Source organism: Dama dama, chromosome 24 (genome assembly GCF_033118175.1).
Source record: "Dama dama isolate Ldn47 chromosome 24, ASM3311817v1, whole genome shotgun sequence".
NCBI classification, from domain to species: Eukaryota; Metazoa; Chordata; class Mammalia; order Artiodactyla; family Cervidae; genus Dama; species Dama dama.
Genome location: NC_083704.1, coordinates 62,985,432 through 63,013,177, shown reverse-complemented (window position 1 = coordinate 63,013,177; position 27,746 = coordinate 62,985,432). Strand labels below are relative to the sequence as shown.

General features: G+C 60.1%; 2 protein-coding genes across 3 annotated transcripts; one reads left to right on the top strand and one right to left on the bottom strand.

Annotated features, from left to right (window-relative positions):
- Positions 1-35: 35 nt before the first annotated feature.
- RAB43 (RAB43, member RAS oncogene family) lies at positions 36-19,177 on the top strand. Of its 2 annotated transcripts, none has more exons than XM_061128987.1 (3): positions 36-358; positions 13,788-13,965; positions 16,556-19,177. In XM_061128987.1, exons 1-3 carry the CDS (start codon positions 161-163, stop codon positions 16,804-16,806), a joined length of 627 nt encoding a protein of 208 aa, XP_060984970.1. In that variant the 5' UTR covers positions 36-160; the 3' UTR covers positions 16,807-19,177. The 2 variants fall into 2 exon arrangements, with proteins under 2 accessions (XP_060984970.1, XP_060984969.1); XM_061128986.1 differs by having other exon boundaries at positions 77-358; positions 13,782-13,965.
- A 565-nt stretch (positions 19,178-19,742) lies between these two features.
- On the bottom strand, positions 19,743-20,442 carry GP9 (glycoprotein IX platelet). Its single transcript, XM_061127788.1, has 2 exons — positions 20,388-20,442; positions 19,743-20,297 (listed from the first exon to the last, which is right to left on the bottom strand). The coding sequence occupies exon 2, from the start codon at positions 20,283-20,285 to the stop codon at positions 19,743-19,745; it is 543 nt and encodes a 180-aa protein (XP_060983771.1). The 5' UTR covers positions 20,286-20,297; positions 20,388-20,442.
- Between the last annotated feature and the right edge of the window lie 7,304 nt (positions 20,443-27,746).

The following is a 27,746-nucleotide window of genomic DNA, read 5'->3' as shown; positions in this document are numbered from 1 at the left end:
CGGGGCCTGGCCGGCGGGGCGGGCCGGGGCGGGGCGGCCGGCGGGCGGTGGCGCCCCTTCCCCAGGTGTTGCGGCCCTTCCACGTCGCCAGGCGGCCCGCGGCTTGCGCGAGCCCAGGCCGCCCCAGCGTCCGGAGCGCCGGCCTTTGGGCTCCCGCGCCATGGCCGGGCCGGGCCCCGGGGACCCGGACGAGCAGTACGACTTCCTGTTCAAGCTGGTGCTGGTGGGCGACGCGAGCGTGGGCAAGACGTGCGTGGTGCAGCGCTTCAAGACCGGCGCCTTCTCGGAGCGCCAGGGCAGCACCATCGGCGTGGACTTCACCATGAAGACGCTGGAGATCCAGGGCCAACGAGTCAAGGTGGGAGGCCGGGCCCGGGGCCCCCACGGCTCTAGGGGTCGGCCCCCGCCCTGGAGGGTCTCCCCTGCGGCGGCGGGGGCCGCGGCGAGCGCCTGACCGCTCCGCGGCGGCTGGGCCCCCTGCCCTTCCTCCGGTCGGAGCAGGCCTGGGCCTTGGCGTCGGGGCCGGCCTCCGTGCGCAGATCGCGGGCCTCGGGGCGTAGGGGTGTGCGTGCTTGGGGGTGCGGAGAGAAGGCCCTGCCCTCCGAGCTACACCCCCACCCCCGGGGACTTTGCTCCAGTCTCCAGTCCCCGGCGGTGGGGAGCCTCGGGTACAGGCCCCGGGGGTGTCGGGCCGGCTTGTCCCTGCCCCACCGCGGTCGAGCCCCCCAGCTCGACCCTCAGTGGGGACCCCAGGCCACAAGGGACACCCTCCCCCCCTCAACCCCGCACGGCTAGGAGGGAGCAGGAAGTAGTTGATTCTGGGACCGGAGGGCCAAAACTTTTTTGTCAGAATTTCCGGCCTGGCCACGCCTCCCTGCAGTGTCTTTGTGGACCGGGTGGTGGAACTTGACTCGGCCGGGCGGCCCGGGTCCCCTCCCCCAGCTGCCGCCCGACGGGAACTGAAAACTCGGCCCGGAAGGTGGGGGCGAGCCCCGGGCCTCTTCGGTGGCTCCCCAGAACCGGCAGGATGTAGTTGCCCAAGCGTCCTGGCGTTGGTCTGACGACTAGCGTTTGTCATTCGCCCGTCAGTCTCTTAACCTGGGTGTCAGCCCTCCCTGGTGGATTGAGAGACCATTATTCTTGCTCGGTAGCTTCGCTGAACCGCGCCGGACTGACATCCTTTCCTCTCTTTCATGGTTTTGCATTCCCACTGGCTCTGGCCTGGCTCCCAGGAGCCCTGGGCAGGGGCTCCCCGCCTTACCTCCGTGTTTTCTGGTTGAGCCCCCATACCGTGGGCCCGGCTTTGCTGGACTGCCTGGGTCTGCTACTGGTTGCCTTTTGCCAGAAAGCTCAGCTCTTTGTTTCTGCAAAATAGGGATGATTTCTGGGTGTCTCCTCCCGCTTGCCTCACCATGGAGAAGTCAGCCAACTGCGGTTACAAGCCCTCAGCAAGCCTTTGGAGTAGAGACAGGGAAAGCAGAAACTCCCTGCCCCCAGGGTTCCCTTCTCTTTTTTTAATAGTCTTTTGAGTTTGTGTATGATGGATCTCCTTAGGATAGAAAAAAGAACGAGGTGTGGCAGGCAGCTCTGAGTCATTCTTCAGGACCACCCTGTGGGGCAGGTGGAGGGAAGAGCTGTGGGCTGGGTGGAGTGTGTCCGGGATGAGTTGTGCCTTGAGGCGCCGCCAGCAGCCCGGGACGTGGCCAGCTGAAGGATGGGTGTGAAGGATCCCGTGCTGACTGTGGTCAGGGAGGGGGGCAGGGTGTCCTGTTTACCTGGCGAGATTACAGCCTGGGCAGAGCCCCGGGTGCCCCGTGTACCTGTGCAGGTTGTGCAATGCAGGGCAGAGCTCCGCAGTTCCCTTTCCTGCTGGTCACCACCAGGGTGTTCTTCCCAGGGGGCAAGCGGGTGTGGGTCTGGGATGGGGAAGCGGTGTAGGCAAGGCAGCCCCCCTTGGGTCACGGCGGCTGACCCTCCCCAGAGCCTGCGGTGTACCAGCAGTTGCACAGATGTGCCCTGGTGCTCAGCCCCACCTCACACGGGCCGGGCCTCCCCAGGCACACAGCTGGGAGGCAACAGACAAGGAAGTTTTCTTCCAGTGTTTCTGACTCCACCGCACTGGGGTCTTTCCCATACACTCGACTGCTGCTTCCGTTTGCGTGCAGTGGGAAAGCATGTTGTAAAAACAGGCAATGTAAAAATAGGCAATTATTTACATTTTGCAGCCAGAGAAACCTGAAGCCTCAGCACTGAAGACTGTGACCCGAATCTGGGAGGTGGGGGTTGGCGGCGGGGAGACAGTCTTCCGATTCCTGGATTCTGGGCTCTTGGACTCAGCAGGTCCTTTCTCCTCACCCATAGATATCTTTGGGGTGTCTTCAAGCCATGTGACTTTAAAAAAAAAAATCAAAAGTTTATCGAAGTTCCGCTTACACACAGCAAGCTTCCCTCCCTTCGGGTGCCCAGGTCTGTGATCTTGACAAATGCGGGCAGCCGTCAGAAGCACCAGCACGTACGGGGGGCCGATTCCTCCCATCCACCCAGAACGTTCCTGGGTGTCCCTTTGTGTCAGCGTCCTCCCCGACCCTGGGCCCTGGCAGCTGCCCATCCGTTTTCTCTCTGGTTTCAGCAGTGTGACTTTAACTGAAACCCTTGACGAGCCAGATTTCATGGTTGTTTCTGCAGAAGGCTCTTCCACATCAGAGATTTAGTTTAAAACCTTCCCAGGCCTGTCTGGGGTCCAGCGAGTATCCAGTGTGATCTCCTAAGCTGCCTCGCCTGTGCTGGCCGGCTCTCGTTAGCACTCAAGGAGCCTCAGAGAGAGGTCACCCAGTGCTCTTCTAGCTCCTTTGGGCCGCAGTGTTTGGGGGTGCTGTGGGCTGAAGCGGGGAGGCCAAGAGGCTGCCGGGTCAGAAGGGCCTTAACTCTTTTCTCACCCAGTAGAGCAATGCTAGTACTTGTGTCTAGTTTTATATTTAGGTTCTACTTGTCTTTATTTGGATAAAGAGTTCTGCTTTCCAAGAAATAGAAAGTCAGGACCATCACAGATTGAATTCAATCCCTTTATTTCAATAGTCACTTTCTCTTGCAACCATAATGCCATCCCAGCTCCTTTCCGAGAGGGCTGGGCCTCTGTCTGCCTCGCCCACGTCATCTCCCTGCCTCAAACAAACTCTCCAGCCTCACTAGCCCTCTCGGTCCCCCCAACATGCCTGCCTCAGGCCTTTTGCACCTGCTGCCTCGCCTGCCCACATTCTGCCCCCAGATCTCCGTGTAACAGCTGCTTCATCATTCGGTTGCCGTTGCCCCGGGCGCCTCTTTAGAGAGGCCTTTCCTGACCTCCGAGGCCCTCCACCCCACTGCAGGGTAAGTTCAAGGGTATGTTCACATCACTTACCAGGACTTGACCTTGCCTTGTTCGTGGATCCAGTCTGCCCTGCGTGCCCCACACCTGCCACAGTGTTAGGTGTACAGTGCTCGCTACATGCGTGGCCCTTAGTTTTTATTTAATGGGAGGAAGCTGAGGCCAAAATAAGGGAAGTGACCAGCACGTCCAAGGCCCCACACACATCAATGGCAGAACCAGGCTTTGGGCCCAGGATCTCCCTGGCTCCAAGTCCAGCGCCCACTTTTACACTTGACTGCCCCTCAGCCCTTCTGAGTCCATGACGATGCCCCCGAGATTCCGGGGCATCACTAGTGACTAGTGAAGAGGCAGTTGTGGCCACCACACTTGGAGAGTAGCGTGTGGACTTGGGCATGTCTGAGATTTTTAGGAATGAGGGCTGAAGTTGAAACCCCAAGGACTTCTCAGGGTGTTGTCAGCTAACAGAACAGCAGCGCCCAGGGCTCCTGGAGCGCTCTGCTCGGGGGAGGCTCTGGCCATGGATGCATTCACCAGGCCCCGGCCTGCATGCTGAACCTGGAGGGGGGCTCTGGGGGCTGCAGGCCTCTAAGCAGTGAGGGTCTAGAGGTCTGGGTCTCTCGTCTGGCTCCGTTCAGCCTCTTCCCAACCCTGGCCAGTTCAATGCCCTGCTTGGAGCCCTGGGCCTCCTCCTTCCTGAAACAGGACGACTCGCTCTGCCTACCTGTCAGGGGTGCTGGACAACAATGAACCCACTCAACATAGTTAAAAATTCCCCTTGTGTTTCTTTGGATAATCCATCCCCATGGGTCAGAATTCCATAGACATAAAAGGCTATGCAGTTAAAAACTCTCTTCCATTTCTGTGCCCCTTCAAGAAGGCAGGCAGGGTAGCCCGTCTCTTGTCTATCCTGAAGGTGCTGTTGTGGATAAACCAAGGAACTCCGAACATGAGGGATTATATTATTGTTGCTGCTGTTAGCATTTTCCTCCGTAGGATTATTATTAAGACTATTTCTTAACCAGCCCGGCCCCCCCACCTCACGTCCCTCAGGAGATCTCGGCCGGTTCTAAATCCCGGACGCAGCCCGAGCGCCGCTCTCCCAGCTTATCTGGGACGACACAGAGGCCTGTTACGTAAACCGGTCTGCACCTCACCGGGGATGCGCAGGCGGGCCGGCCCCGGGGGGCTGCGCCCCTGTATTGGGCTCTGCCGGGGTCACTGTCCGCGTGCACCGCGGAGCTCAATCTCTGCCCCGGGGCCCCGGGCCCCACGCCTAGGACCTTGAGCCCGGCAGCAGTCCTAATCTGCGAGGGGCAGGGCTGGGGTGGAAGGCACAGGCTTCTGTTTGAAGTTTGCTTCCTCAGCCCTTCCCGCCAGTGGTCTGGCCTTGCTCACGTGCTTTTTCCTATTTGGATAAAATTAGTGACTTTGGTAATTTTGATCACAAATAGCAAAAGGACTGTTGGGTAAGAGAGGAGTTCTGGGCCCTGCTGGTGGTCTGAGGAAGTGTGTTCCGGGCGCTGTGACGGCCACCCTCAAGGCAGAGTGACCTTGCCTCCCAGGGGTCCACCAGTCCTGAGGCAGCAGGTCTGGTGGGGAGACGCCAGAAGGGGGGCTTTGCTGCCTGGTCTGTTCCCCGGTCACCCCAGAGCTGAAGGACCCAACGCACAGCAGAGCGTCAGCGGTGGGAGCTCAGGCCGGCTTGGGTCAGCTGTGAGGCGTGGTTTCAGCCCGTCCGGGTCTTCTCTGCTCCCCTCGCCCCGTGTGACCCTCACAGAGCTGGTTCTCTTCAGAGGCTCTGGGCGTGAGGGATCGTGGGGTGCCCGGCAGCCCTCCTCCCCTGCCCCCATCTCCCCAGCGCCCACCTCTGTTCTCATGCTCTGCTCCACGTGGTCCTTGCCACCCTGTGAGACCCCATTTCGCAGACGGGGAGACGAAGGCCGTGCGGGCAGGCCTGAACCAGAAGCTCGTCTGACACCTTCTCCTCATTGCTGTTTGCACGCCCTGTACCGCTGCCAAAGACACTCAGCACCACAAAAAGCTTTGGGACCAGTGGAACATCTAGGCCGCCGCGCATCACTTGCGTTTTACGTTTTCTTAGATTTTGATCAGCGGTGTCACGTCGGCATCCTGATGCCTTCTGCTTGTTAAACCAATCCTGATGAATTCAGATGAGCTGGGAGAAGGGGCGCCCATGGCCAGTGTGGACAGAAGAACGTGCCTGCCTTCTAGCACGGCCTGCGAGATGCTGTCGTGTTGAACGCGCAGCAGCAGAACCGAGCCAGTGCTGGGAGTCAGGGGCCTCTCAGCATGCTTTGCGGGCAGTGAGCCAGGCCCATCTCTGCGTCACAGACTTGTCACCTCCCTGCCTGGCCTCGCTGGCCTCCTCTGCTACCCCGGGCAGAGGCCAGAGTAGCCGCGGACCAGGTGTGTGACTCTGCACACAGCTTGTGTAAAAGGCGGCAACCGGGGACTTAGGTGTGTCTCCAGGATCGGCCCCGCTTGAAGTGGTCTCCTGGGGAAACCGTGCCCGTGTCTCCCGATGTTGGGTCACGGGGTGGGTCTGATGACCCTGGAGGGTCAGAAGCCGCTGGAGCGGAGCCTCCCGTGCCGTCAGGAGGCCTTTGGTCCCAGAAGAGGCCCGACTGGAAAAGCAGAGTCCTGGCTCTCGGCAGGCTGGGCCCTCACGAGGACACGAGGGCAGTCGCTGTGTGTAGGGGACAAGGTTCATCCCCGAGGCCTGCAGAAGCGGCCTCTGGCAGATGGTGGGCGGATCACTTCCGGCGCCCAAGTCAGTTCCCTGGGCCCCTGTGTGAGGAGGCTGGACCAGATCACTGAGGGGTTCCTTTTGCTTTTTTAAATTTATTTGGCCGCACCAGGACTTAGTTGCGGCGTGTGGGGTCTTTAGTTGCAGCATGCGAACTCTTAGTGTGGCCCATGGACCTAGTTCCCTGACCAGGGATGGAACCTGGGCCGCCTGCGCTGAGGTCGTGGAGTCCCAGCCACTGGGCCACCAGGGAAGTCCCCGTCTTCCTCGAGGCCACGAGCTCCTGGCCGTGCACCTGCTCTGGGCTGAGGTCTGTTTTCGAGCCGGGGCCGAGTTCTGCCTTGGGGACTGAGGCAGGAGAAGGTCAGCGGCCGGCTGGGGGGGCCTGCAGACCGCCCCCTGGCTCAGGCCCCCAGCGGCCCGAGACGCCACGGCCAGCAGCGCGGGGACTCGCGTTTGGGTCCGTCTGACCAGTTTTCAGAGTTTTGGCTTGAGAACTAATTTTTCCAAGGTCGCCTTCTGCTGTGAAGCAGCAAGGAACTTCCCCCTGCCCGCCTCGTCCTGCAGGGGAAAGCCTGTCGGGATAGAGCCCTCCTGCGTGTCCACCGGGAGGCACGGCGCTGGACACGGGCTCCGGTGCAGCTGACTTTGCTCTTAGGTTTCTGTAACCTCGTAGGTGGAGCTGACGTCCCCCCGCAGCTCGTGGGAAGCCTCCCTGGAGGGCAGCACCTGGCCCGCCGGCTTGACCACAGGACCTGCCTGCAGAGGGCTTCCTTCTCGGCCGGGCACCAGCTCTGTGCCAGGTTAGAGGGATGAGACGGGTCCGTCCTCTCCAGAACCCGTTCTCGGTGGCGAGGGGCAGACTGGCAAACAGGAGCCCGCGCACTCAGCCCTGTCCTGTTCGTCCGCCATGAGGCCCATTTCGTTTGGCCTGTACAGTGGCGATTTGCTGACTCTTTTATTGAATGTGCGTTAGGCAGGGTATCCTTTTTGGTCATCTTACTGCATTTCACGGTCCCTGCCTGGCCCCCAGGGGCAACCGAATTTTCGGCAGTCAGCATCCTCCGTGTTGTGTGCTGTTACTGAGTCGAGAGCAGAGGGCTGAGGACCATGGAGAAGACAGGTCCGCTCGGCGGGGGGCCCAGGGGGAGCTCCGCTGACCAGGGGACCCTGAACCGGGGCCCAGAAGGTTCGGTAGGAGTTCACCAAAGGTCAAGGTGAATGCAGTCTCTCCTGGAAAAGGAAATATGACAATGATAATTCTCATCACGGGAGTGCGGACCCAGAGGGACAGTGGGAACCGGGAGTCCTTAGAGGTGGTGCTTCGAAGGGAAAATAGGCTGATCCCTCACCTTGAGGCTGTCCTTTCCCTTGAATTCCCCACCTGCCTGTTTGAGACTCTCTGACTGGCCCCTGGTGACCTGGAGTGGGCAACTCCCCCGCCCGGGGCTGTCTTCCATCCTGAGCCGGCCTCACTCCAACCCTCTGTGCCTCGGAGATGCCTCTGGCCTTCACTCCGGGTATCAGCAACCCAGAGAAGTCCCCCGAAGTCAGCTGGGAGACTGGCTGGGAGGGTGGGGATGGGGGCTCGCTGTGACTCACAGCCCGAGGCGTTGGTCCATGCGTCCAGTGAGCGCAGGTGGAGGACGCCCGGCGGGTGGGGGTGCCCGGCGGGTGGTTTCAGCTCGGCAGGTGCTTCTCAGTAGCTTAGCTCTGGCTCTGCACTCTGAGTAGTGAAACTCTCCGTGGTCGTGAGGATGCAAACGACCCGACTGGGAGCTGGGCTGCTGGAGGGGGCGAGGCTCGAAGGGCAGACAGGTGCCCCTCAGCCGACGGGCTGTGTTTATCCAGCACCTTCTGCATGCCAGGTGCTGGGCACACGCAGGAAGCCAGGCAGACACGGCGCCGGCCCCCAGGAGACCCACGTGCAGGAGGGCCAGAGACTGTGGCGGAGGGCTGAGTGCCTGTGTCAGGGCGGCAGTGGAGACACTGAGGAGGGGGTGCGGGGCGCGGGGTGGGTGGCGAGGGTCTGGAGAGGAGCGTTTCAGGCGGGGATCTGGACGCGGGCGGATGCTGCGGGCGTTAGGGCCAGTGGGGCACAGACACGCCAGGTGGGCACGGCCTGCGGGCGATGGGGAGGCCTGGGTGCCCTCGGGGGTGGAGGGCCTGCAGGGCCTTCACCGGGTTCATCTGGCTCCCTGGTAGCGCTGCGTGGGCAGTGGACCGGGCGCCGGCAGGTCCAGGCCATCGTCTGCAGGGAGCCTGGCGCCTGCCCCGTGGGGGACCCCCGTGAAGGGGCAGGAGCTGCCAAGGCAGAGGGGACCCCGCTCCCAGAGTGCCTTCGTGCTGGGCCCTGCGGAGGGCTGGGCGGACGGGCCCAGACTCAGCGCGAGGCTGAGATGCCTCCCCTGGCCGGCTGCTGCACCCGCAGAGCCGCCCGTGTCCTCTGAGCCATGGGGCTGGGGTCTCTGCCCACGCCCCCGAGGCCCCATGTGATGTCCCCCACACGCCCCCCCAGGTACCCCCGCGCTGCATCCAGGAGGCGCGTCTCGTCTGGCCTCAGGCCACCTGGTGGCTCAGACCCATGACCCTTCTCACAGCCCCCCGGGGCCGGCCTGCCGGGCTGTACTTCGCTGTCTGGAGGGCAGGGCACTCTGGGCCTGGCTTCTCCCAGCTCCTGGAGCGCCGAGGGTGCTGGGGCCCAGTGATGGATCGGGCGCCTCCGCCATCCCACTGCAGAGCCTCGGGGCACCTTTTCTGATGCCGAAGCCTGAGACTCCAAGCTGGGGAGGGCGGGGCTGGCCCTGCTGCGTCCTGACCTGGCTCTTCCCTCCCGCGGCTCTGATGCGGAGAACTAGGATGGCAAGATCACCACGGCGGGAAGGACCTACTTTCCAAAAATACCTCCTCCAGCCCTGCCCAGGTTTCACGAGTGGGCTGACCCAGATCCCGTGACCTGTAGCTGGTTGTGCTGGTTTTTCACTCATTTGTAATTGTCGTCAGTCATACCTGCATGTGATGCTTCCAAAGGCTTCTTACGAAAAGGTCTCTGATCACTTCTGGCTCGTCTCCCTCTCGCTTCTGTTGCTGCCCCTCCTCCCCCACGCACAGGCGTCTTCTATTGACTTCCTGCTTTGGGACACGAGGCTTTAACTCCCAGCACAGCCCTTGCCCCCATCTCACATACTCACACACACTCACACACACACACACTTTGCATCCTCCCAGTAGAGGCGTGTGGCAGCGTTGATTACATCAGCATTAAGTTCCTTTCAGTTCTCTTCTCAAAGTATAGCCCAAATTGACCACTTCTCCCTACCTTCACTGCTACCCGAATTACGGCCACAACCTCCCAGCTGTCCCCCATCCCTGTTCTCTCTCTCTCTCTTCATCTGAGCTGCACAGATGCTTGTGGGACCTTGGTGGCCCAACCAGGGATCGAACCCAGACCATTGGCAGTAAAAGCCCCAAATTCCTAACCCCTGGACCACCAGGGACGTCCCATATCCGTGCTCTCCTCTGATCTGCCTCCATGCAGTAATCAGAGTGATCTTGTTAAAAAGCAGGTCTGATTGCCTTCAGAGCCGCTGGCTGTCCCCGACCCGCAGGGGAGGCCAGAGTCCTTGCTCCGCACACGCCAGCCCCTCACGCTTCTCGGTCATGCCGTTTTCCCTCCCTCTTCACTCTGCTCCAGACACTGATGTTCTTGCTTCTCACACCAGTCATGCCCCCGCCTCAGGGCCTTTGCACTCACCGCGCTCTCCCTGGAATGCGTGTCTCCCAGGCATCCGCACAGCTAGCTAACTTTCTTCAGATCTTGACTCAACAGCTATCTCAATGAGGGCTTTCCTCCCTAAAAGGCCATTCCTCATTGCATTTCATGACTTCTTCCCCTGCTTCTTTCCCTCTTATCACTGTCTGGCATACTGATTATTTTATTACTCATTTTATAATAACTGTTTTGTTTACATTCTGTGTTTCTGTGTAAGCAACAGCGTCTGTCTCCTGCACGAGACGGCAGGCTTGACCACAGGAATCTGCGTCTGCTTCCGGTGGCACCTAGGGCAGAGAGCAGGTGTCTGCTCAGTGCTTGCTGGAACGACTGAGTGCACGCACTTTAATTAGTCGGAGCCGTTCAGGGCTAGGCCGTGTGGCGTGTGGACTGTGCCGTGATGATTTTCTGCTTCCCGGGTTCACGAGCTCTCCCTGGCAGCCCCGATCGTCTTGTTTTGGCTTGGGTGTCTGTTTACCACTAATTCAGCTCCAGACTCTCCCCTCATTGGTGTGACTCTCCTCCCCTCATCTGTCCAACACACTGTGTGATTTTTCTCCTCACTGTCTCGCTTCCTCTCAGTTCCATCTTCTGGAAGAAGTCTGTCCCAGAGCGTTCTTGATTTCTGTTTTAGATTGTTTGTGGTTAGAGGAATATTCTATGAGAATACAGTCTTTGGAGATTTAGTGAGGCTTATCTTATGGCCCAACATATCATTTTATCTTGGTCAATATTCTGTTCATTTTTCTTCCATTTTTTTTCTCTTTGCTCTTCAGAGTAAGTAGTTTCTGTTGATATTTCTTCAAGCCCACTGATTCTCTTTTGTGTCCATCCTGCTGTTACATTCAGCAGATGAATTTTCCACTTCACTTACTGTACTTTTAAGCTCTAGAATTTTGACCCTTTTAAAATATGTTTTTACAAATATTTTGTAAAATAGTTCATTTCTGTACTGAAACCCCCTGTTTGCCCACTCAGACTGATATTTTCCTTTAATTCTCAGATTACACCGAAAATAATGGCTTTAATTCTTTGTGTACCCAACCCAATATGGGGTCCATTTTGGCCTCAATTTATATTGACCACTCTTCTCTTTAGGGAGTCCAATCTCCCTTATGATTTATTTATTTTTGCACATTTAGTAATTTTTTTTTTACTGTATATTAGAGATACTGGTTTACACCTTGTTTGACTCTGGGTTGTGTCATCTTCTTTTGAAGAGCACGGATTCTGGTCCTTGTAGTCAACTCAGCGACTGGCTGATCACCTAGAACGTGTGTCTGGCCTTGTCTTTGGTTAGGGCCGATGGTGCAAGCCCGATGGTATTTCTCTAGCCTCTTACCTTGGTGGAATTTGGCCTCCAAACCTCGAGCTTAGCTTTAGGCTTTGTTGGGCAGCTGTCAGAAGGCCAGCCTCTCGCCGTGGTCCTCACGTCGGCTGCAGGCTTCCTGACGTCTCAGCTTCACACCTCGGTCACTCCGAGGGGCCAAGGTGGCCGCCTCCCCGCGGCTGTGTCGGAAGGCCCCCCAGCACGGCTCAGCCTCCACGTCTGGTCTGTTTTTACCCCTGGAGGAGCCGCTGTCTGGTTAGAGCCGGTGCACGGGGCCGCGGGCCAGGACCCCCCAGGGACGCCCCTCCCCTGACACAGGCTCTGGGCTCCCACCCCCGCATCACTCTTCATCCCAGTGACGTCAGCCGCTTGGCACTGCGCTCTGCCTCCCGGGCTCAGCAGGACCACCGTGTTCTGCTTGGACGCTCACCCCTGTCCTGCGGCCAGTCAGCCACCAGGACAGCCCCGCGAAGGTTCCCTGGTGGTCAAGGCGGGCTCCGTGAGCTTCGCTTCTTTCAGGGATCATGGACTCGTGCTGCTTGCTGTTTATGGCCTGAGAACCAGCCTCTGCATTTTCTCTGTCTGCCGGTTGTCTAGGGAGTGGGGCTTCGTCTGCCACTAGTGACCCTGCCCGCACTGGGGGCCCTGGGGAGCTCCCTCCCGCCGTGGGGGCCCTCCACCTCTCTTTCTTTTGTGTTCAGTCCTCTGTTTGCTGGGTCCCCGTTTTCTTCATTCTGGTTGGTTTCAGCAGCTTCCTGAGAAAGGGTGGCAGGTAAATTTTCTGTGTGTCTGAAAACACCTTTGTTAAACCATCGCACTTGACTCGTAGGGATTAGGGGAGAATTCTGGACTGGAGGTCATCTCCCTCCATAATTCTAGGCATCATTTCATTGAATGTCTAATGGGATGTGGCTCTTTTGTGCAAAACCTCGAGACCCGTTTTTCCTTCCTTTTTCTTCCCTTAAGTGTAAGGGTCGCGGAGTTCCCGCAGCCAAGATTTTGTGTGGGTCCATCTTCCTCCACTGTGTCTGCGTGGGGGGCCCTTTCAATCAGTTCCAAGGAGATTTCTTGAAGTATTTTTTTTAATTTACTGTTCTTTTTTTTTTCCCCCAAACCTCTTACTATCTTGATGGTGGACCATCTAGGCGCTTCCACAACTTCTTTTCTCTCTTTTCCATCTCTTTGCATTTTTTTGTTTTTCCTTTACTTGGAAGGAGTTCTTCTGGTTTGTCTTCCAACCCTTACATCACATTTTTCATTAATATTTTTAACTTTCAAGATCTCTTTCTTTCCTTTCCAAATGCTCCGTCTACTGAAAATAAAGGTGTTCTCTTAGCGTTTCATGGATCTTTTCTAATGAAAACACTGCTGATTGCTTCTGAGACTGTGAGACACTCTGCCGGGTCTTCCGCCCAGGTTGCTTTTCCCGTGTCTCCTTGGCCCCTGTCTTTGTGATCTGCGCTCGCCTCTGGGGTGTGGAGGGGAGTCCTTGACCATCTGGGTCCTGGGCTGGCGTGGTGCTGAGGGTCCTGCCTTTTGCTTCACCCCCACGTGAGCTGTGCCCGGGGTCTGCTTCCTGGAGCCCCTCACCCTGCGGAACACACGGCAGGTCTCGGACGGGGGGTCTGGTTTGGCGAGTCGCGGCCCAGAGCGGGCGCATCAGCTGCCAGACGACCCTCGTGGGGCCAGGACGAGGTGGTCATTGCACAGTGCCCGGGCTAGGGGCGCTGCCCGCAGGGCTGTGCCAGGCCTCAGGGTCTGCCCTGCCCGGGACACGCCTTGAGAACCCGGCAGAGAGGCCCCAGCGTGCCTGTGCCTGCCGAGGACAGCAGATGGCCTGCGGCTCGGGAAAGACCAGAGCCGGTGTGTTCCTCAGGGCCCGGGGCCTGTGGTTTGTGCAGCAGGGAAGACCCCCGCCCTGGGGTCCCTCCTACCAGCCCGCTGCTCCTGCTGGGAGCCAGAGATGATCTTGCCACGTGGGCCCCTGTCCTGCAGCGCTGCGGGGTGCTGGGGCAGCGAGGACCTGCACGGGAGGGGCGTTGCGCTTGGCGTTGCGGTTAGAATTGGGATTGGGGTTAACAGGCTGGGTCAGCTGATGACCGAGGCTCCAGGAGCAGACTCTGCCCAGCGCCTCCCCCAGCCCCCCACCCCAGTGTCGGCCTCTTCCCCAGCCCCGCTGAGGCCGAGCAGAGAGCCTCAGGGCTGGGGGCCTCCCCACAGTGGGGGAGGCGCTGGACGTGGCCCCACAGCAAGCCCGGTGTCCAGGGCAGAGGGGGCGTGACGTGGGTCCAGCATACGTCCTGCCTCCGCGTGGAGCCCACCCTTTCACCCCCGGGGACGCTCCTTGGTCCCCCCGTCCTGCTCAGGCTGCGGAGCTGCCTTCCAAGAGGTCAGGAGGCCTCTGCGCCCTGCCCACCTCCCGGCCCGTCCTGTCTGGTACCTGCTGGCGGTCTGCCCTGCAGAAGCAGCGCTTTGGGTGTGGGGCTGGGGGCCCGGCCTCGCAGTCCCCTGCACCCCCAGGTTCACAGGGCCCCTGTTCCTCCAGCTGCAGATCTGGGACACGGCCGGCCAGGAGCGCTTCCGCACCATCACGCAGAGCTACTACCGCAGCGCCAACGGGGCCATCCTGGCCTACGACATCACCAAGAGGAGCTCCTTCCTGTCGGTGCCCCACTGGATCGAGGACGTGCGCAAGTACGCGGGCTCCAACATCGTGCAGCTGCTCATCGGTGAGGCCGGCCGCACGGCCGTCTGTCCCTCTCCTTTGTGAACGGAGGGTGGGCGGGGCTTGGCCAGGCCGGCGCAGAGCCAGGACCTGAATGTGATCTTGGAAGGCGCAGTTGCTGCTGGTCACCTGTAAAGTTGCATATCCCAAAGCGGGAACCAGGGGCGGGGCCTGGAGGCAGTCACCACGTGGCCGCACCCTGGCCGACGCTGGTTCCCTCTTCGTCAGGAGTCTTCTCAGAACCCTGCCCACTCCTCCTGTGTCAGGGTCGGGCTGAGAAATAAGAAGTAACTTCTCCCTAATCCACGCAGCCCCTGAGCACCTGAAGGAGGCTGGTCATGACTCAGGGGCTCACTCTGTCATCCGCCGCAGAGGGGCATCTCACGCGTCTGTCCACCTCCAGGCCTCTCTGAAGTCGGACACCCCTCAGGCGTCTGACTGGGACGTCTGGGTGGGCGTCTGTCCACCTCCAGGCCTCTCTGAAGTCGGACACCCTCGGGCATCTGGCTGGGACGTCTGGGTGGGCGTCTGACTGGGAGGTCCAGGTGGGCCCGTGAGTGTGTTTCTAGCAGGTTCCAGGTGACGGTGGCGAGCCCACCGTGAAGCACTGCTGCAGGGCGCACTCTGACCCCCTTCTGCCTTTTCCTCCTGCATCAGCTTCCCAGACCTGGACTCAGGAAGCTGTGGCCTACACGTGTGCCCCGGGGCCCTTGTCACAGGCCTCAGGCTGGTTCCTCTTAGCGGGCTTGTACAGATGGGCCTGGGCTGGAGCATGGGTGCGCTGGGCCAGACGGTTCCCCACCCCCCGGCCGGAAGGGAGCCCTCCCCACCTGCCCGGACGCCTCCCTTTCATCCGGGACTTAGAACAAAACCTTCCCCGGAGAGCGTCTCACACAAGCAGGAGAAGGGGCTAGCAGGACGAGCCCAGGTCAGCAGACACCACAGGTCCACCCGCAAGTCCCATCTGCAGTCATCTCAGCCCTCTGTCCCTGCCCCGCACAGTCCTCTGGGGCAGACCCAACACACCCATTTCACTTCCGGGTGTTGTAGCACAGAGCTACAAGACACACATGCTTTAAAACGTATGATAATGGTGCTGTTTTCACGTCTGAAAAGTACTGACCTCTCCTACCAGTGAGCTAGCCAATCTGGGTCAGGTCATATACGTCACATGTGCTTTTCGTTCCAGTCTGTTGAAATCAGGAGCCAAGTTGCGCCCCCCCCCCCCGCCCCCGGGAAACTGGCTGCCGCACTGTTTACAGTTCCCAAATGAGTCGTAGGGCTTTCCTTCAAGGCGTCTGTGTGTGTTTTTTGGCCATACCATGCAGCTTGGAGGATCTTAGTCCCCCGACCTGGAGCTGAACCCTGGCCCCAGCAGTGAAAGCGCTGAGCCCTAACCACTGGCCCGCCAGGGAGTTCCCTAGAACTTTATGATGCCTCTCTTTGTCATTGTCCCCATGAACACATTATGAAAGTCAATCACTTGCTTTAGTCGCTAAGTCGTGTCCAACCCTTGCGACCCCACGGACTGGAGCCTACGAGGCTCCTCTGTCCATTGGATTTTCCAAGCGAGAATACTGGAGGGGGTTGCCCTTTCCTTCTCCAAGATGCATTAAAAAAGTCTAGCATAAAGTGGGCCAAGGAGCAGCTGACCAGATTACCTAAAATATAACGAATCCCCTTACACCTCAGAGGAGAAGCCGAGGCGTGCTCTCAGAGCAGCTGTGGACTACACTGTTCTTATCAGAAGAGCAAAATCATCAAAACCCATGATCTTACAGAGAATTAAAAAATCCCCCTCTAAAATAGGAGAGGGTTAATAATAAACATAATAACAAGATTTTATCAAAAAAAAAAAAAGCAAGACCAGATTTCTTTGACTTCATGCCCGCAGTAGACAATCTGTCTGCAATGAGGGAGGCCTGGGTTCCATCCCTGGGTCGGGAAGATCCCCTGGAGGAGGCAACCCACACCAGTGTTCTTGCCTGGAGGGTCCCACGGACAGAGGGGCCTGGCGGGCTACAGTCCACGGGGTCACAGAGTTGACGGAGGGCCTGCCAGGGGCCAGCTCACCGTGTCCGTCCTCCTGCTCTGCAGAAGGCGGCGTCCCGGGTGGGCAGGCCGAGTCTCAGAGACGGACTGAGTCACCCCAGGGTCACACAGCAGGCGGCTGGAAGCCAGGGTCTCTACCCGCGGCTGTTTCCAGCTCTAAGGGCCCCCGTTCTCTTTGCCCAACTCTGCTGTTTCTATTTCGTAGAGAAAATTCAGTAAAATAGACAAGCCTCTGGCACAGAGAAGGAAGAGGTTAGATGAGGGAGTGTGAAAGCGATAGTTGCTCTGTTGTGTCTGATTCTTTGAGACCTCGTGGACCATAGCCCGCCAGGCCCCTCTGTCCATGGCATTCTCCAGGCAAGAACACTGGAGTGGGGAGCCTTTCCCTTCTCCAGGGGATCTTCCCAGCCCAGGGATCGAACCTGGGCTTCGCATTGCAGGCAGATTCTTTACCATTGAGCCCCAAGGATGGGGTAAGGGAATTAAAATCGAGAGGGAGCCCCAGGCTCGCGTGCCTCACCGCTGCCCCCGCTTGCCCGCAGGGAACAAGTCGGACCTCGGGGAGCTGCGGGAGGTGCCGCTGGCGGAGGCGCAGGGCCTGGCGAAGCACTACGACATCCTGTGCGCCATCGAGACGTCGGCCAAGGACTCGAGCAACGTGGAGGAGGCCTTCGTGAGGGTGGCCACCGAGCTGGTCGTGCGGCACGGCGGCCCGCGGCTCAGCGAGAAGGGTGCCGACCACATCCAGCTGGACAGCAAGGACGTCGCGGAGAGCTGGGGCTGCGGCTGCTGACGGGGCGCCCGCGGGGGAGGCCGGGTCACCGTCCGCAGGCCTGGGCGTGCGACGGCAGCGCCAGCCTCCGCGGGGGAAGAGGCAGGGGAGGCCTGGTGGCCTGAGTCCGGGTGTGGACCCTGGCGGGCGTCCCCCCAGCTCTGCGCTTCCTGGTTTGGCCCGTGTCACCCCGAGGCTGCTGCACCTGGCAGTGGCCCCGGGTCCTCCCAGGTCCCTCCAGGGCCTCCTGTGCGGCCACGGACCAGGGGTGATGGCCTGAGTTCGGCCCAGGGCCGCCGGGCTGCCTTCCCTCCCTCGCTGCCAGCCCTCACCTGGCTCTGGCCAGCTCCTCCCCAGAGGGCCCTGCCTCTCCCATACCCCCAGGACCAGTGGGGGCACAGAACCCAGCCACTGGTCTGGGGGCCGGAGCGTCTCCACTCAGGCTACTGAAGCCGAGGCTCCTCTGGCCCTGGCTCTCAGCAGGTCGGGGGAGCGGGCGCGAGGTGGGGGGACGGGCATTTCAGGGGCGAGTGGAGGCCACCCCGGCTCACCCTCTGTGCGGAGATCCCCACTGCCACGGTCAGAGCACCAGCGGCCCTGCCCTGCCAGTCTAGCTTAGGGAAAGGGCCCAGCCGCCCGGGGTCTGGGCCCAGCACCCTCGTGGCCTTCGGCTGGGGCTGAGGTCAGAGCGACAGCGGGGCCCTCGGAAGGAGCACCGTCCCCTGGGCTGGGGGGCGAGTGGTCTCCCCTGGCGGCCCCCAGCCCCTCCCCCCTCCCTCCTGCCAAGCGTGTCCTCTCTGCGGTCAGGCTGCCGGCTCTGGTCCCTGAGGAACGGATACTGGCTCGGTCGGGCCGGGAGCTGCTGGCAGGGGTCTTCCCTGGGGGGTCAGCCCACTATCAGCCGGGTGGGCTGGGAACTGGGAGTGAGAAGGCTGCCCACTTCCCTCCTCTGTCCCGCTGCTGGGTGGGGCCTGGCCCCTCGGCCTGTGCCAGAGAAAGCGCCTGCGCTGAGGTCTCAGAAGGGCCCCTCGGGCCAAGGGCGGAGGTCCTCCAACCCCAGGACCGCTCTGCTCAGGGCTGATGTTTGGGCGGAGAGAGAAGGCTGCCTTGCAGAGGGCAGCTGCTCCGCTCCGGGGGCAGGCAGGGCAGCCCAGTTCCGGGAAGCACAGGTGCTGAGCCCGGGCCCAGGGCTGCCTCAGCGTGGGCTGCAGGGACCACCCAGGGGGACAGCTGTCTGGCGCCGCGGGCCATGCCCGCTGCAGCCTGGAACACGGGGTCGCCTCGGGCTCCCCGCTTTCTTTCCCCACCCCACTGCCACGTCCCTGCTGCCCCCTCCGCCCAGAGCGGCCCTCCCTCCCCGGACGCCTCCCTGAGCTCCTTGGCCTGAGCTTCCGCTGCAGGCGGACACCCCCGCATCCCCCCCACCGCTGATGTCAGGGGCGCTGTGAAAGGTCCTTCCCCCACCCGACACCTTCCGGCCCCGGCACCCTGGGATGCAGTCCACCCTCACGTCTGCCCCAGGAGCAGCCTCTGCAGGTGGGCCCCGCCCCGCCCCCTGCTAGCCCCGCTCCCCCGCCCCGCCCTTGAGTCGGTGTCAGTCAGCCCACGGTGAGAATGCGTTCCTGCGAGGTTCCCGGTCCTCGGACGCCCATGCCGGTGCTCCGGGTGTGGCCTGGGCATGCTGCTGGGGGCCTGCTTGGGGGTGCCCGGCAGGTGGGGCCCTCACTGCCTCTGGGCCCTGGGCCTCTGTAAGAAGGCCCTGGACTTGGATGAGAGTTAATGGGGAAGTGTCTGAGACCACACGGCCCGCCTCTTCCCAACAGTGCAATCACTTCCTTTGTTTATAAATTACCCGAGATCGGGAGCAGGTGGGGTCCCCCCACCCCCCACCCCCCGGGGCTGCAGGAGAGGAAGTGTCCCAGCCGCCAGCCACCCCCGCGGAGGAGGCGGTCTGTGGTCTGGGCTGAAGGAGGACCAGGGGATGGTGGGGTTTATATTCACGGGAGGAGGGCTGGCAGGCCAGGGACCCCCGAGCCAGAGCGGTGGGTCCCTGTCCCAGAAGCAGGGTGGGGATTGACCCCAAGGACACAGGCCCCAGCCGGCCCGGAGCTGGAGGAAGCTCCTAATTCATATTGAATTCAGTTACTTCTCCAGGGAAGGCAGCGGGGCTGGGGCCTCAGGGACCCCGGAGCCTGCATTGGATTGGGGCTGGGGAGGGCCTGAGCCCAAGGATGCTGTTGCATTTGGAAATTTTTCTCATTGCCTATTTATGAATATATGAATCTTTATAGCAAATCTATTTTTTAAAACATGGAAAAAAGTTGCCTTTATGGAGACTTATCAGAGCCAGAGTGTACACATTCCTAAACCATTAAACGTTTCTCTAACGAGCCATCCGTGCCCAGATTGGTTCTCTTGCTTGAAACTTGGAGATGGCCCAGCGGCCACACGCCCAGAGACCCCTGGCGGCCCTTGCTGGCCAGAGGGCATGGCTGCTGAGCCACGCTGCCCCTACCTGCCCTGGCTCCCCTCTGAGACACACTGGGGGCCACATGGGCCTCCACTCACACCCCATTCAGCCTGGGCTGGTTCTGACCTTGGACGAGGCAGCCTCTGTCGGAGCCCTGGTTTCCTCCGATGGGGGACGCGTGCTTCAAGCATCCATCCCAGTGTGTGCTGTCACGTGGCCCGTGTGGGGCGAGGGTGCCAGCAGCCAGGAGGGCGTGAGAACCGGGTGGGACCTGGGAAAGGGCCCTGGGGTGTCCAGAGACGGTGGGGTTGCGGTATATGGAGGGCGGGAGGTGGAGGTGGACCCAGCCATTTTACTAGGAACTTGGGGGATAGGGGAGCCCGGATCAGCGTCTGTCCGAACACAGGGACGCGGGTTTGCAGGACGCCAAGAGGGAAGCATCTCCGAGCCTGGATAAGGGCTGGCTGGGCGGCGGGTTTCTTCTGAGCTACCGGGGACTGGCCCGGGGCACCGGGACGGTGCACAGCAGGCTCACCAGGAGAGCCAGGCCCAGAGCGGCCACGACGACCAGCGCCGCGTCCCCCCAGGGCCGCGGGTGGGCCCAGGACTCGCGCAGACTCCAGCCGCAGCCGCCCAGCTCGGAGCCGCTGAGCAGGGCGGGCGCGCGGCCCGCGGCGTGGGCGGGGCCGGCGCAGCGCAGGCGCCGCAGCTGCTCGGGCGCGCGGTCCTCCAGCCAGAGGCGCAGGTAGACGAGCCCGCAGTCGCAGCGCCAGGGGTTGTGCTCCAGGTCCAGGTCCTGCAGCTGCGGCAGGTGGTCGAAGGCGCCGGGGGGCACGGTCCGCAGGCTGTTGTTGGTCAGCAGGAGCTGGCGCGTGGGCGCCGGCAGGGCGGGGAGCGCCTCGAGCCCGCGGCCGCTGCAGTCCACCTGCAGCCCCATGGTGTTCAGCGCGCGGCAGGCGCAGGCGGCCGGGCAGTCCTCGGAGGCCTCGGCGGCCGCCCAGAGCAACAGCAGCAGCATCCACGCGGGCATCGGGCGGGAGGGCTGCGGGGACAGTGGCAGTGAGGTCCCGGCCGCCTGCCCCCCGCCCCGGCCCGAGGGCCAGCGGGGCCGACTGGACAAGGGACCGCTCACCTCCGTCTCAGGCCTCCGCTTTCTCCTCCGTGAAATGGGTGGTGGGGAGGTGGGCGTGAAGCTCCCTGGACCCAGGCCCGCTGGCCCTCCCCGATGCTCAGAAGGCCTGACAGCTACTGTGAGGGGGGTGAGGAGTGGACTCAGTCCCTTCTTAGGAGGGGTGGGCCCACCTGCCCCCTGGGAGAGACACCAGCCCCTGCTCAGGGCCGGGGGCAGCAGGTGCCAGCTGAATGACGGCAGGCCAGGTTAGGACCTCTCCCCAAGGCTCCACACACCTGAGCCTGGGTCTGGTGGATGGCGTGCACACCACCGACCACCCCTTGGCCCATGAGTTCAAACCCCTCTGCCCAGTTCACGGCAGAGTGAACTTTCTCAGGGTCCCTGGTATGCAGAGCAGCTGGCTGAGGTTGCTTGGTTGGGGGTAGGGTGGGGAAGGGGGCCCAGACCGGGCTCCATCTGGAAAGCCCTAGATCGAGGCTCATGCTTGGAGTTGGGAGAGAGGCCCAGAGAAGGAGACTGCCTTCTCCAGGGCTGCCCAGCGCTGTCAGAGACCAGGCTTGCGCTCGGTTCTTAGGAACCCCAGTCCTCTGCCCGGCTCACTGCCCCTCCAGGACCTGGTGGAAGCTACCTCCCCTTCCGAAGGTGGGCTCCCACCAGGGCCCGTGGCAGGCTTCCAGGGAATGTCTGTTTAATAAACCAATGAATCTTGACTCAACCAAGCACCCGGTGTCTCAGAGGGAATGCCTGGCTGTGCCCCTGCCCCCCACCCCAGCCAGGAGGGGCAGAGGCTGGACTCGCCACAAGTCTGCCTCTCTCTGCCAGGCCTGGACGCAGAGCCCCCCAACCCCCAGGAGGGGCCCGCGCGGTGGGAGGTGGTGCTGGGTGATGAGGGCCACTTACCTGACCGGCCTGCCCTCGGGGCGCCCCGTCTGTGGCCTGAAGGGTCCTGGCTGAAGCCACGGTGGCTGGCCGCGCTGTGTGAGGCAGCCGACGGTGGCCCCTGCCTCAGTGGGAGGAAGGAAACGGTGAAAACAGCCTGGCTTATCCCCGTGTGCAGCCCCGGAGGGCCTCTCTCCAGAAGCGGCGGCCCTCGGGGTTCCCGGAAGTTGTACCCAGAACCGCGGGTCAGCCCCAGTTTATCAGAGGGTGCAGTGCATCCCGGGGCTTCCTGGTGGCTCAGCTGGTAAAGAATCCGCCTGCAACGCGGGAGACCCCGGTTCCATTCCTAGGTCGGGAGGATCGCCTGGAGAAGGGATAGGCTACCCCCTCCAGTATTCTCAGGCTTCCCTGGGGCTCAGACAGTAAAGAATCTGCCTGCAGTGCGGGAGACTCAGGTTCGATCCCTGTGTTGGGAAGATCCCCTGGAGGAAGGCATGGCAACCCAGTCCAGTATTCTTACCTGGAGAGTCCCCATGGGCAGAGGAGCCTGGTGGGCTACAGTCCACAGGGTCACAGAGTCGGACATGACTGAATGACTAACACACACTTTATTATGTTACAAAAATGTCAGTAATATGAAATATCAACTTAGTACGGGGTTTGCAGAGATGGGAAAACGTATACCCGTGGCGGTGGGGGAGCTGGGGTGTGGTAACCGCGGGGTACAGCAGTGCTTGGGAACGGGTGGAAGGGGTCCCAGCAACCAGAGGGATGCAGGAGAAGAGCCCAGAGTGGGGGCGGCCGGGAGAGGTGCCGCCGGCCTCCCACGTGGCCGTGGTCAGCGTCAGCCAAGGACGGCGGGCTGAGGCGGGTCTCAGGCCCCCAGTTTGGGGGGCGTTCCAAACCCTCTCAAACCCAGATAGTGCGGGCTCGAAAGGAACACTGAGGCCCAGAGCAGCCAGGCTGCTGGCCGAGGGGCCACTGGACAGTGAGCAGGGGTCGCCCCGGCGGGGAGGCAAGGAGCCGCACCCCCTGCAGCTGAGCCTGTTCTCAAAGCAGGTGACGCGGCACCAAGGCCGTGGGTAGGAGTCGTCAAGGGCGGGGGCCGGGGGCACTCGACCCCGCTGCCCCCAGACCCACAGGAGCGTCCCTCCGGTTGGGGGGGGGGGCCGGTGTGCATCCTGACCTGACCCCCCGGTCAGGCCCACGCTCTCTCCTCTCGTGCCTCTGAGGCTTCCTTCTTGCTGGGGTCCAGCCTCGGCAGGATCCAGGGGGTACCCTCGGGATGAAGGGCGTTGGCGAAAGAGAGAGAGAAGACATGTGAGACCAGCCTTGATGGGGCCAAGTCTGCGAGGGAGAGAGAGAGAGAGAGAGAGTGACCAGACGGGGGTGCGGAGAGTCTGGAAGAGTCTGGCAATGCTTTATTTTTTACCGTGGCTTTTATACCCTAAATTAGTACATTTCTGAGGGGCGGATAGTTTAACATTACATCAGCTTGTCCTTCACGAAACCAGGGTGTTTTCTGCATACTTCTTTGTTTATGAGGGTCTTGTACATTATCTTCTGGCCTTGGAGCCTATTAACATTTTATGCAGGTCAGGTGAATGTAAACCTATTTTATCTTTCTATGGTGACCTTAACTGGAAGGTAGCAGTCTCACAGGGCAACAGTGCAGAGTAGAAGTATAACCTTGTTAACATAAAAATTAATCCTTCTGCAGAAGTTGTCAGTTGCGTTTATCTAAGAAGTTTACCCCACACAGACTCTGCGGCTTCGGTGAGGCAGCTTCTGCCTAGCCCTCCTGGCTGACAATTAGCAACCATCTCATTGTTACCACACTAGGGCTGAGTTCTTATTTCTCTAGATCTTCAACTATATTAACAATGGTTTCTATAACACAACCTTAGCACATTAAAAACAAAAACACAGCAAGCAAATGTTAACCCAATAGCTACTTTTAAAATAATTTTTCTTGTGTTTTCTAATAGGGCTTCCTCACCCCCCGAAGGGCTCTATGTCTATTAGGGGCTTTATATGATCAGGTTCTTTATGCTGTTTTATAATTAGGGTATTATAAGCAATCATGCATATTAGTACCAAGGGCATAAATGCATTTGCCAAACAAACTAAAATACCAGCAAAGGAGTTTAAATTAAAACACTCCTTTCACCCTGGATAATCTCATAAAATACCACCACCCGGGAAACTTATTGACTAAAGTTCTAAATTGATTCTTATTTGGAAAGAGATCGGGGAAGGCCTTCTGCCTGTGTCACAGAAATTAGGGAGTAGTCTACTGAAGCAGGCATCAGAAAGACAGATATCATCTTTAAGGTGAGCGCCGGGGCAGCTTTTTGGAATCCTTGAAAACCTGATCCGCCTTGCCCGTCAGGTTTTCTCCCTCGTGACCTTGTCATGGGTCGGATCTCGTGTGCCGGCTCCCGGCACCTTCTTATCTCAACACGGACGGCTTAAAAAAGGACAGAGACAAATAATTCCCGTGGAAAAACCGGACTCTGCCGATGATCAGGAAGATGATAAACACGGTCCTCAATCCCAATATCCAGCAAGACTGCCTTTCCTTTCCTCCTGTGAGCATAGTTTTCTCACCCACACAGGGCCAGACGGGGCCCACGCCCTTGGGGGTCCACCCACAGGTCACCAGCATCTGCGGGCTCCATTGTGGTGTGGCGTCTTTCATTCGGGGATCCCAGACGTGAAGGGCCCCTAGGCCACCCGTTATCTCCCCACAACAGGCCTCCGTGGACTCAGGGCGGGGGCACCCCTGGGCTTCCTGAGGGCCTCCCCCTTCCAGAGCTGCCTGGGCGGCCAGCCCAGCTGACCACAGGCTTTTCCTGGGGGGAGACGGGGGCATTTTGCTCCCCGACCCGTCAGGCTCCCTGCCAGGCCCCCAACCCGTGCCCACAGAGGCCCCTCTCGGGCTCCTTCCATCTGTGAATGTGCTCATGCCCGCTTTACCCTGTAAAATCCCCGTGTGCGTGCGAGTGCGTGCGTGTGAGTGTGTGTGTCTGTGCATGTGTGTGACTGCGTGCACGTGTGTGACTGCATGTGTGCATGTGTGTGCATGTGTGTGACTGTGTGTGTGTGTGTGAGTGCATGTGAGTGTGTGCATGTGTGTGCGCGCACATGTGCGAGTGTGAGTGCATATGTGTATATGTGAGTGCGTGTGTGATTGCATGTGTGTGTGCAAGTGCACACATGCGAGTGCCTGTGTGAGCACGTGTGCGTGTGTGTGCGTGTGAGTGTGTGTGTGAGTGTGTGTGAGTGTGTGTGTGTGAGTGCGTGTGTGCATGCATCAGCCCTGCTACTGCACAAGGGCTTCCTGCTCCTGGAGGAATTCCTAGGACGGCCCCCACCAGCCCGCAGCCCGATCCCTGGACCTGGGGAGCCCACTGCGCCCGTGCCGGCTTTCACGGACAGCTGACCCTGCAAGAGCCAGGTTTCCCGGGAGGCCCGAGGGGCACATGGGAGCCTGTAAGTTGCTGTCGCCCCTACTTTTGCAGGGTTTCGTGACAGCAGCGAGAGGAAACCTGAGCTCTGAACCAGTTCACGGTCACGGCTCCTGCAGCCAGCTACCCCCATCCCTCTGCCCCTTTCTCCCGACCCTCTCCATAGGTGACAGATGCCTAGAACCAGCCCTTTTGGAAAGCCCACCCCACGTCCACAACTGCCCACACGTGCCATCGCTCTTTCTGCCTCTTCCACCAGGACGCACTTTGCAGGACCTAAAATAATGTTCACGTTTTGTCTGCAACCTAGACAGCGTATTAAAAAGCAGAGACATTACTTTGCTAACAAAGGTCCGTCTAGTGAAGGCTATGGTTTTTCCAGTGGTCATGGATGGATGTGAGAGTTGGACTATAAAGAGAGCTGAGCGCCGAAGAATGGATGCTTTTGAACTGTGGTGTTGGAGAAGACTCTTGAGAGTCCCTTGGACTGCAAGGAGATCCAACCAGTCCATCCTAAAGGAGATCAGTCCTGAATATTCATTGGAAGGACTGATGTTGAAGCTCAAACTCCACCTTTGGCCACCTGATGTGAAGAGTTGGCTCATTGGAAAAGACCCTGATGCTGGGAAAGACTGAAGGCGGGAGGAGAAGGGGAAGACAGAGGATGAGATGGTTGGATGGCATCACCGACTCCATGGAGATGAGTTTGAGTCAACTCCAGGAGTTGGTGATGGACAGGGAGGCCTGGCGTGCTGCAGTCCATGGAGCCGCAAAGAGTTGGACACGCCTGAGCGACTGAACTGAACCGAACGGATGACATGTCTCCTTGCAGGTCGGTAGGAACTTCTGAAGGGCGGGGGCTGGGTGCTGTTGACGCTGCTAAGACACAGCTGCGCTTGCTCGTCGCAGGTGCAGGAAGCGTCTGCAAGGTTTGCAGTCCAGCTCTCCTCCCGCCCCGGTCAGTCCCCTCCTCTCTGGACCGTCCTCTCCCAGGCACCCGCTTCTGCCTCTGGCGACAAAGGTCTGACCGCCTCCTGGAGTCTTGAGGTTAAAGCGTCGCCCTCTGCAGCACGCCGCCGCCACCTCGTGACCACTGGCTTTACGGTGGGTCAGCCTCGGCCCCTCTCCCCACCGCACGCCTCTCCTTCTGGCGCCTCCATCCTTCCAGGTCCGCCCAGGGCAGGGCCTCTTCCAGGAAGCCCTCCTGGAACGGCTCCCCCACTTCCAGCAGACCGAGAGGCACTGCTGTCTGCCATGTGTCTGCCCCCTTGCCCCCCAGGCTAAGTGTCCTGGGCGCTGTTTGCAGAGCAGGCGTGGCTGAAACTTGAGCAGGGCTGTTAGGTGGCTCCAAGCCTGGTGGGAGAGCCTTCGTTTTTTCACTTTCGTAAGGCAGGGTGCTTAGGAAGCCCTTTATCTTGCGGCCCAGGACCCTGCGTTATCACCTGGAGCAGTCTTCCCGTCTCTGGAAGCAGGGATTAAGGCGCTGTGACCCCCAGCTTCTCAGCTGTCACTTTTAGCCTGTGCGCCCCACCCCAGAAGCCCTCCTAGAGTCCCAGGGCGATCTTCACCTAAACCCATCACACCTGTGACCTGCGCCCACGGATTCACCGGAACCCTGACGCGTCCTCCAGGCCGCTAGAAGCCTTAACAGGGGTCACCTGAGTTGTTTGGCAGGAACTTGTAATCAGGGACTCAATGGACATGAGTCTGAGTAAACTCGGGGAGCTGGTGATGGACAGGGAGGCCTGGCGTGCTGCAGTCCATGGGCTTGCAGACAGTCGGACACGACTGAGCCACTGAACTGAACTGAACTGGAGTCACTTAAGGCTGGCTGGGACCTTAGACCCTCCAACAGGGCTTCCCCGAAGGTCCGCTCAGTGACCTTTGACATCAGAGGCCCCCAAACCCCATCCTCCGAAGATGCTGACTAGGCCTAAAGAAGCCTGGAGCGGAAGTCTTGTCTGCAATCCCAGTTCTCTCCTCCGCGTCTCGGGCTTCAGCGGGTGAATCCCCCCGACCTTCGCGTTCGCGGAGCCGGTCGGAAACTTGCTCTCCCGCGGCGTCTAAGCATTGCGCTGGTTGCGTGGCAGGGCGCACGCCCTTCTACCCACGCGGGTGTGTGTCGCGGGCCGCGCGGGGCTTCGGCGTCCGGCTTGCTTCGTGCTGGCTCTGCGGCCCGGGGCGGGGGTAGTCTTAGCCCCGCTCTGCCTCAGTTTGCTCGTCTGTAAAATGGGGGAGAATGAAGCGTGGGCTCGGAGTGTGGCTGGCGTGGACCGAGGGCGCCGCCCTCCGGCTCAGCAGACACACCTGGTCGGAACCCGTCTCTGCAGGGCAGGTAGGGCTGCCGCCTCCGCTAACTTAGAACGGGCATTTCCTTTTCAAAGTCCTTGACATAGACTCTAGAAGGGAGCTGATTCCAAGGAAAGGGTAGAGCCGCTCTGAGTACCGGAGGTGGGGAGACCCCGTGCATCCCCGAGGAGGGGCTGGGCCGGGGCTTTGGACGCCTGGGCTCCGCACCTCAGCGTCGCCATCTGCTGCCCAGACTGTGAAATACGCGCTGTTCCCTTGGCCTGGCGGGTGCGTGGGTGGGGGCAATTCAGGCCAACAGGGTGCTTTTTGTTGCCAGGAGGTGAGAGAGAGCGTTAGTCAGAATTTCCTAGAAAACCTTTTTTAAGGAGTCGCAGACCATTTGAAGAATCCCAAAGAAGCTTTGCTAGAAAAAGGCAAAAGGAAAGTGGTGGACGCGGATGCCGTTTATAAATATCCCTTCCTCCTGTTTTTCCTGAAGTCAAGGCTGTGGTTTTTCCAGTGGTCATGTATGGGTGTGAGAGTTGGACCGTAAAGAAAGCTGAGCACCGAAAAATTGATGCTTTTGAACTGTGGTGTTGGAGAAGACTCTTGAGAGTCCCGTGGACTGCAAGGAGATCCAACCAGTCCATCCTGAAGGAAATCAGTCCTGAGTGTTCCTTGGAAGGACTGGTGTTGAAGCTCAAACTCCAATCCTTTGGTC

Excerpts from the sequence above, each read along its gene's own strand:
- RAB43 (XM_061128986.1), top strand. The coding sequence starts at position 161 with ATGGCCGGGCCGGGCCCCGGGGACCCGGACGAGCAGTACGACTTCCTG. Across the intron at positions 359-13,781 it reads TCCAGGGCCAACGAGTCAAG|CTGCAGATCTGGGACACGGC; the intron begins GTGGGAGGCCGG and ends CTGTTCCTCCAG. Across the intron at positions 13,966-16,555 it reads CATCGTGCAGCTGCTCATCG|GGAACAAGTCGGACCTCGGG; the intron begins GTGAGGCCGGCC and ends GCTTGCCCGCAG.
- GP9 (XM_061127788.1), bottom strand. The coding sequence starts at position 20,285 with ATGCCCGCGTGGATGCTGCTGCTGTTGCTCTGGGCGGCCGCCGAGGCC.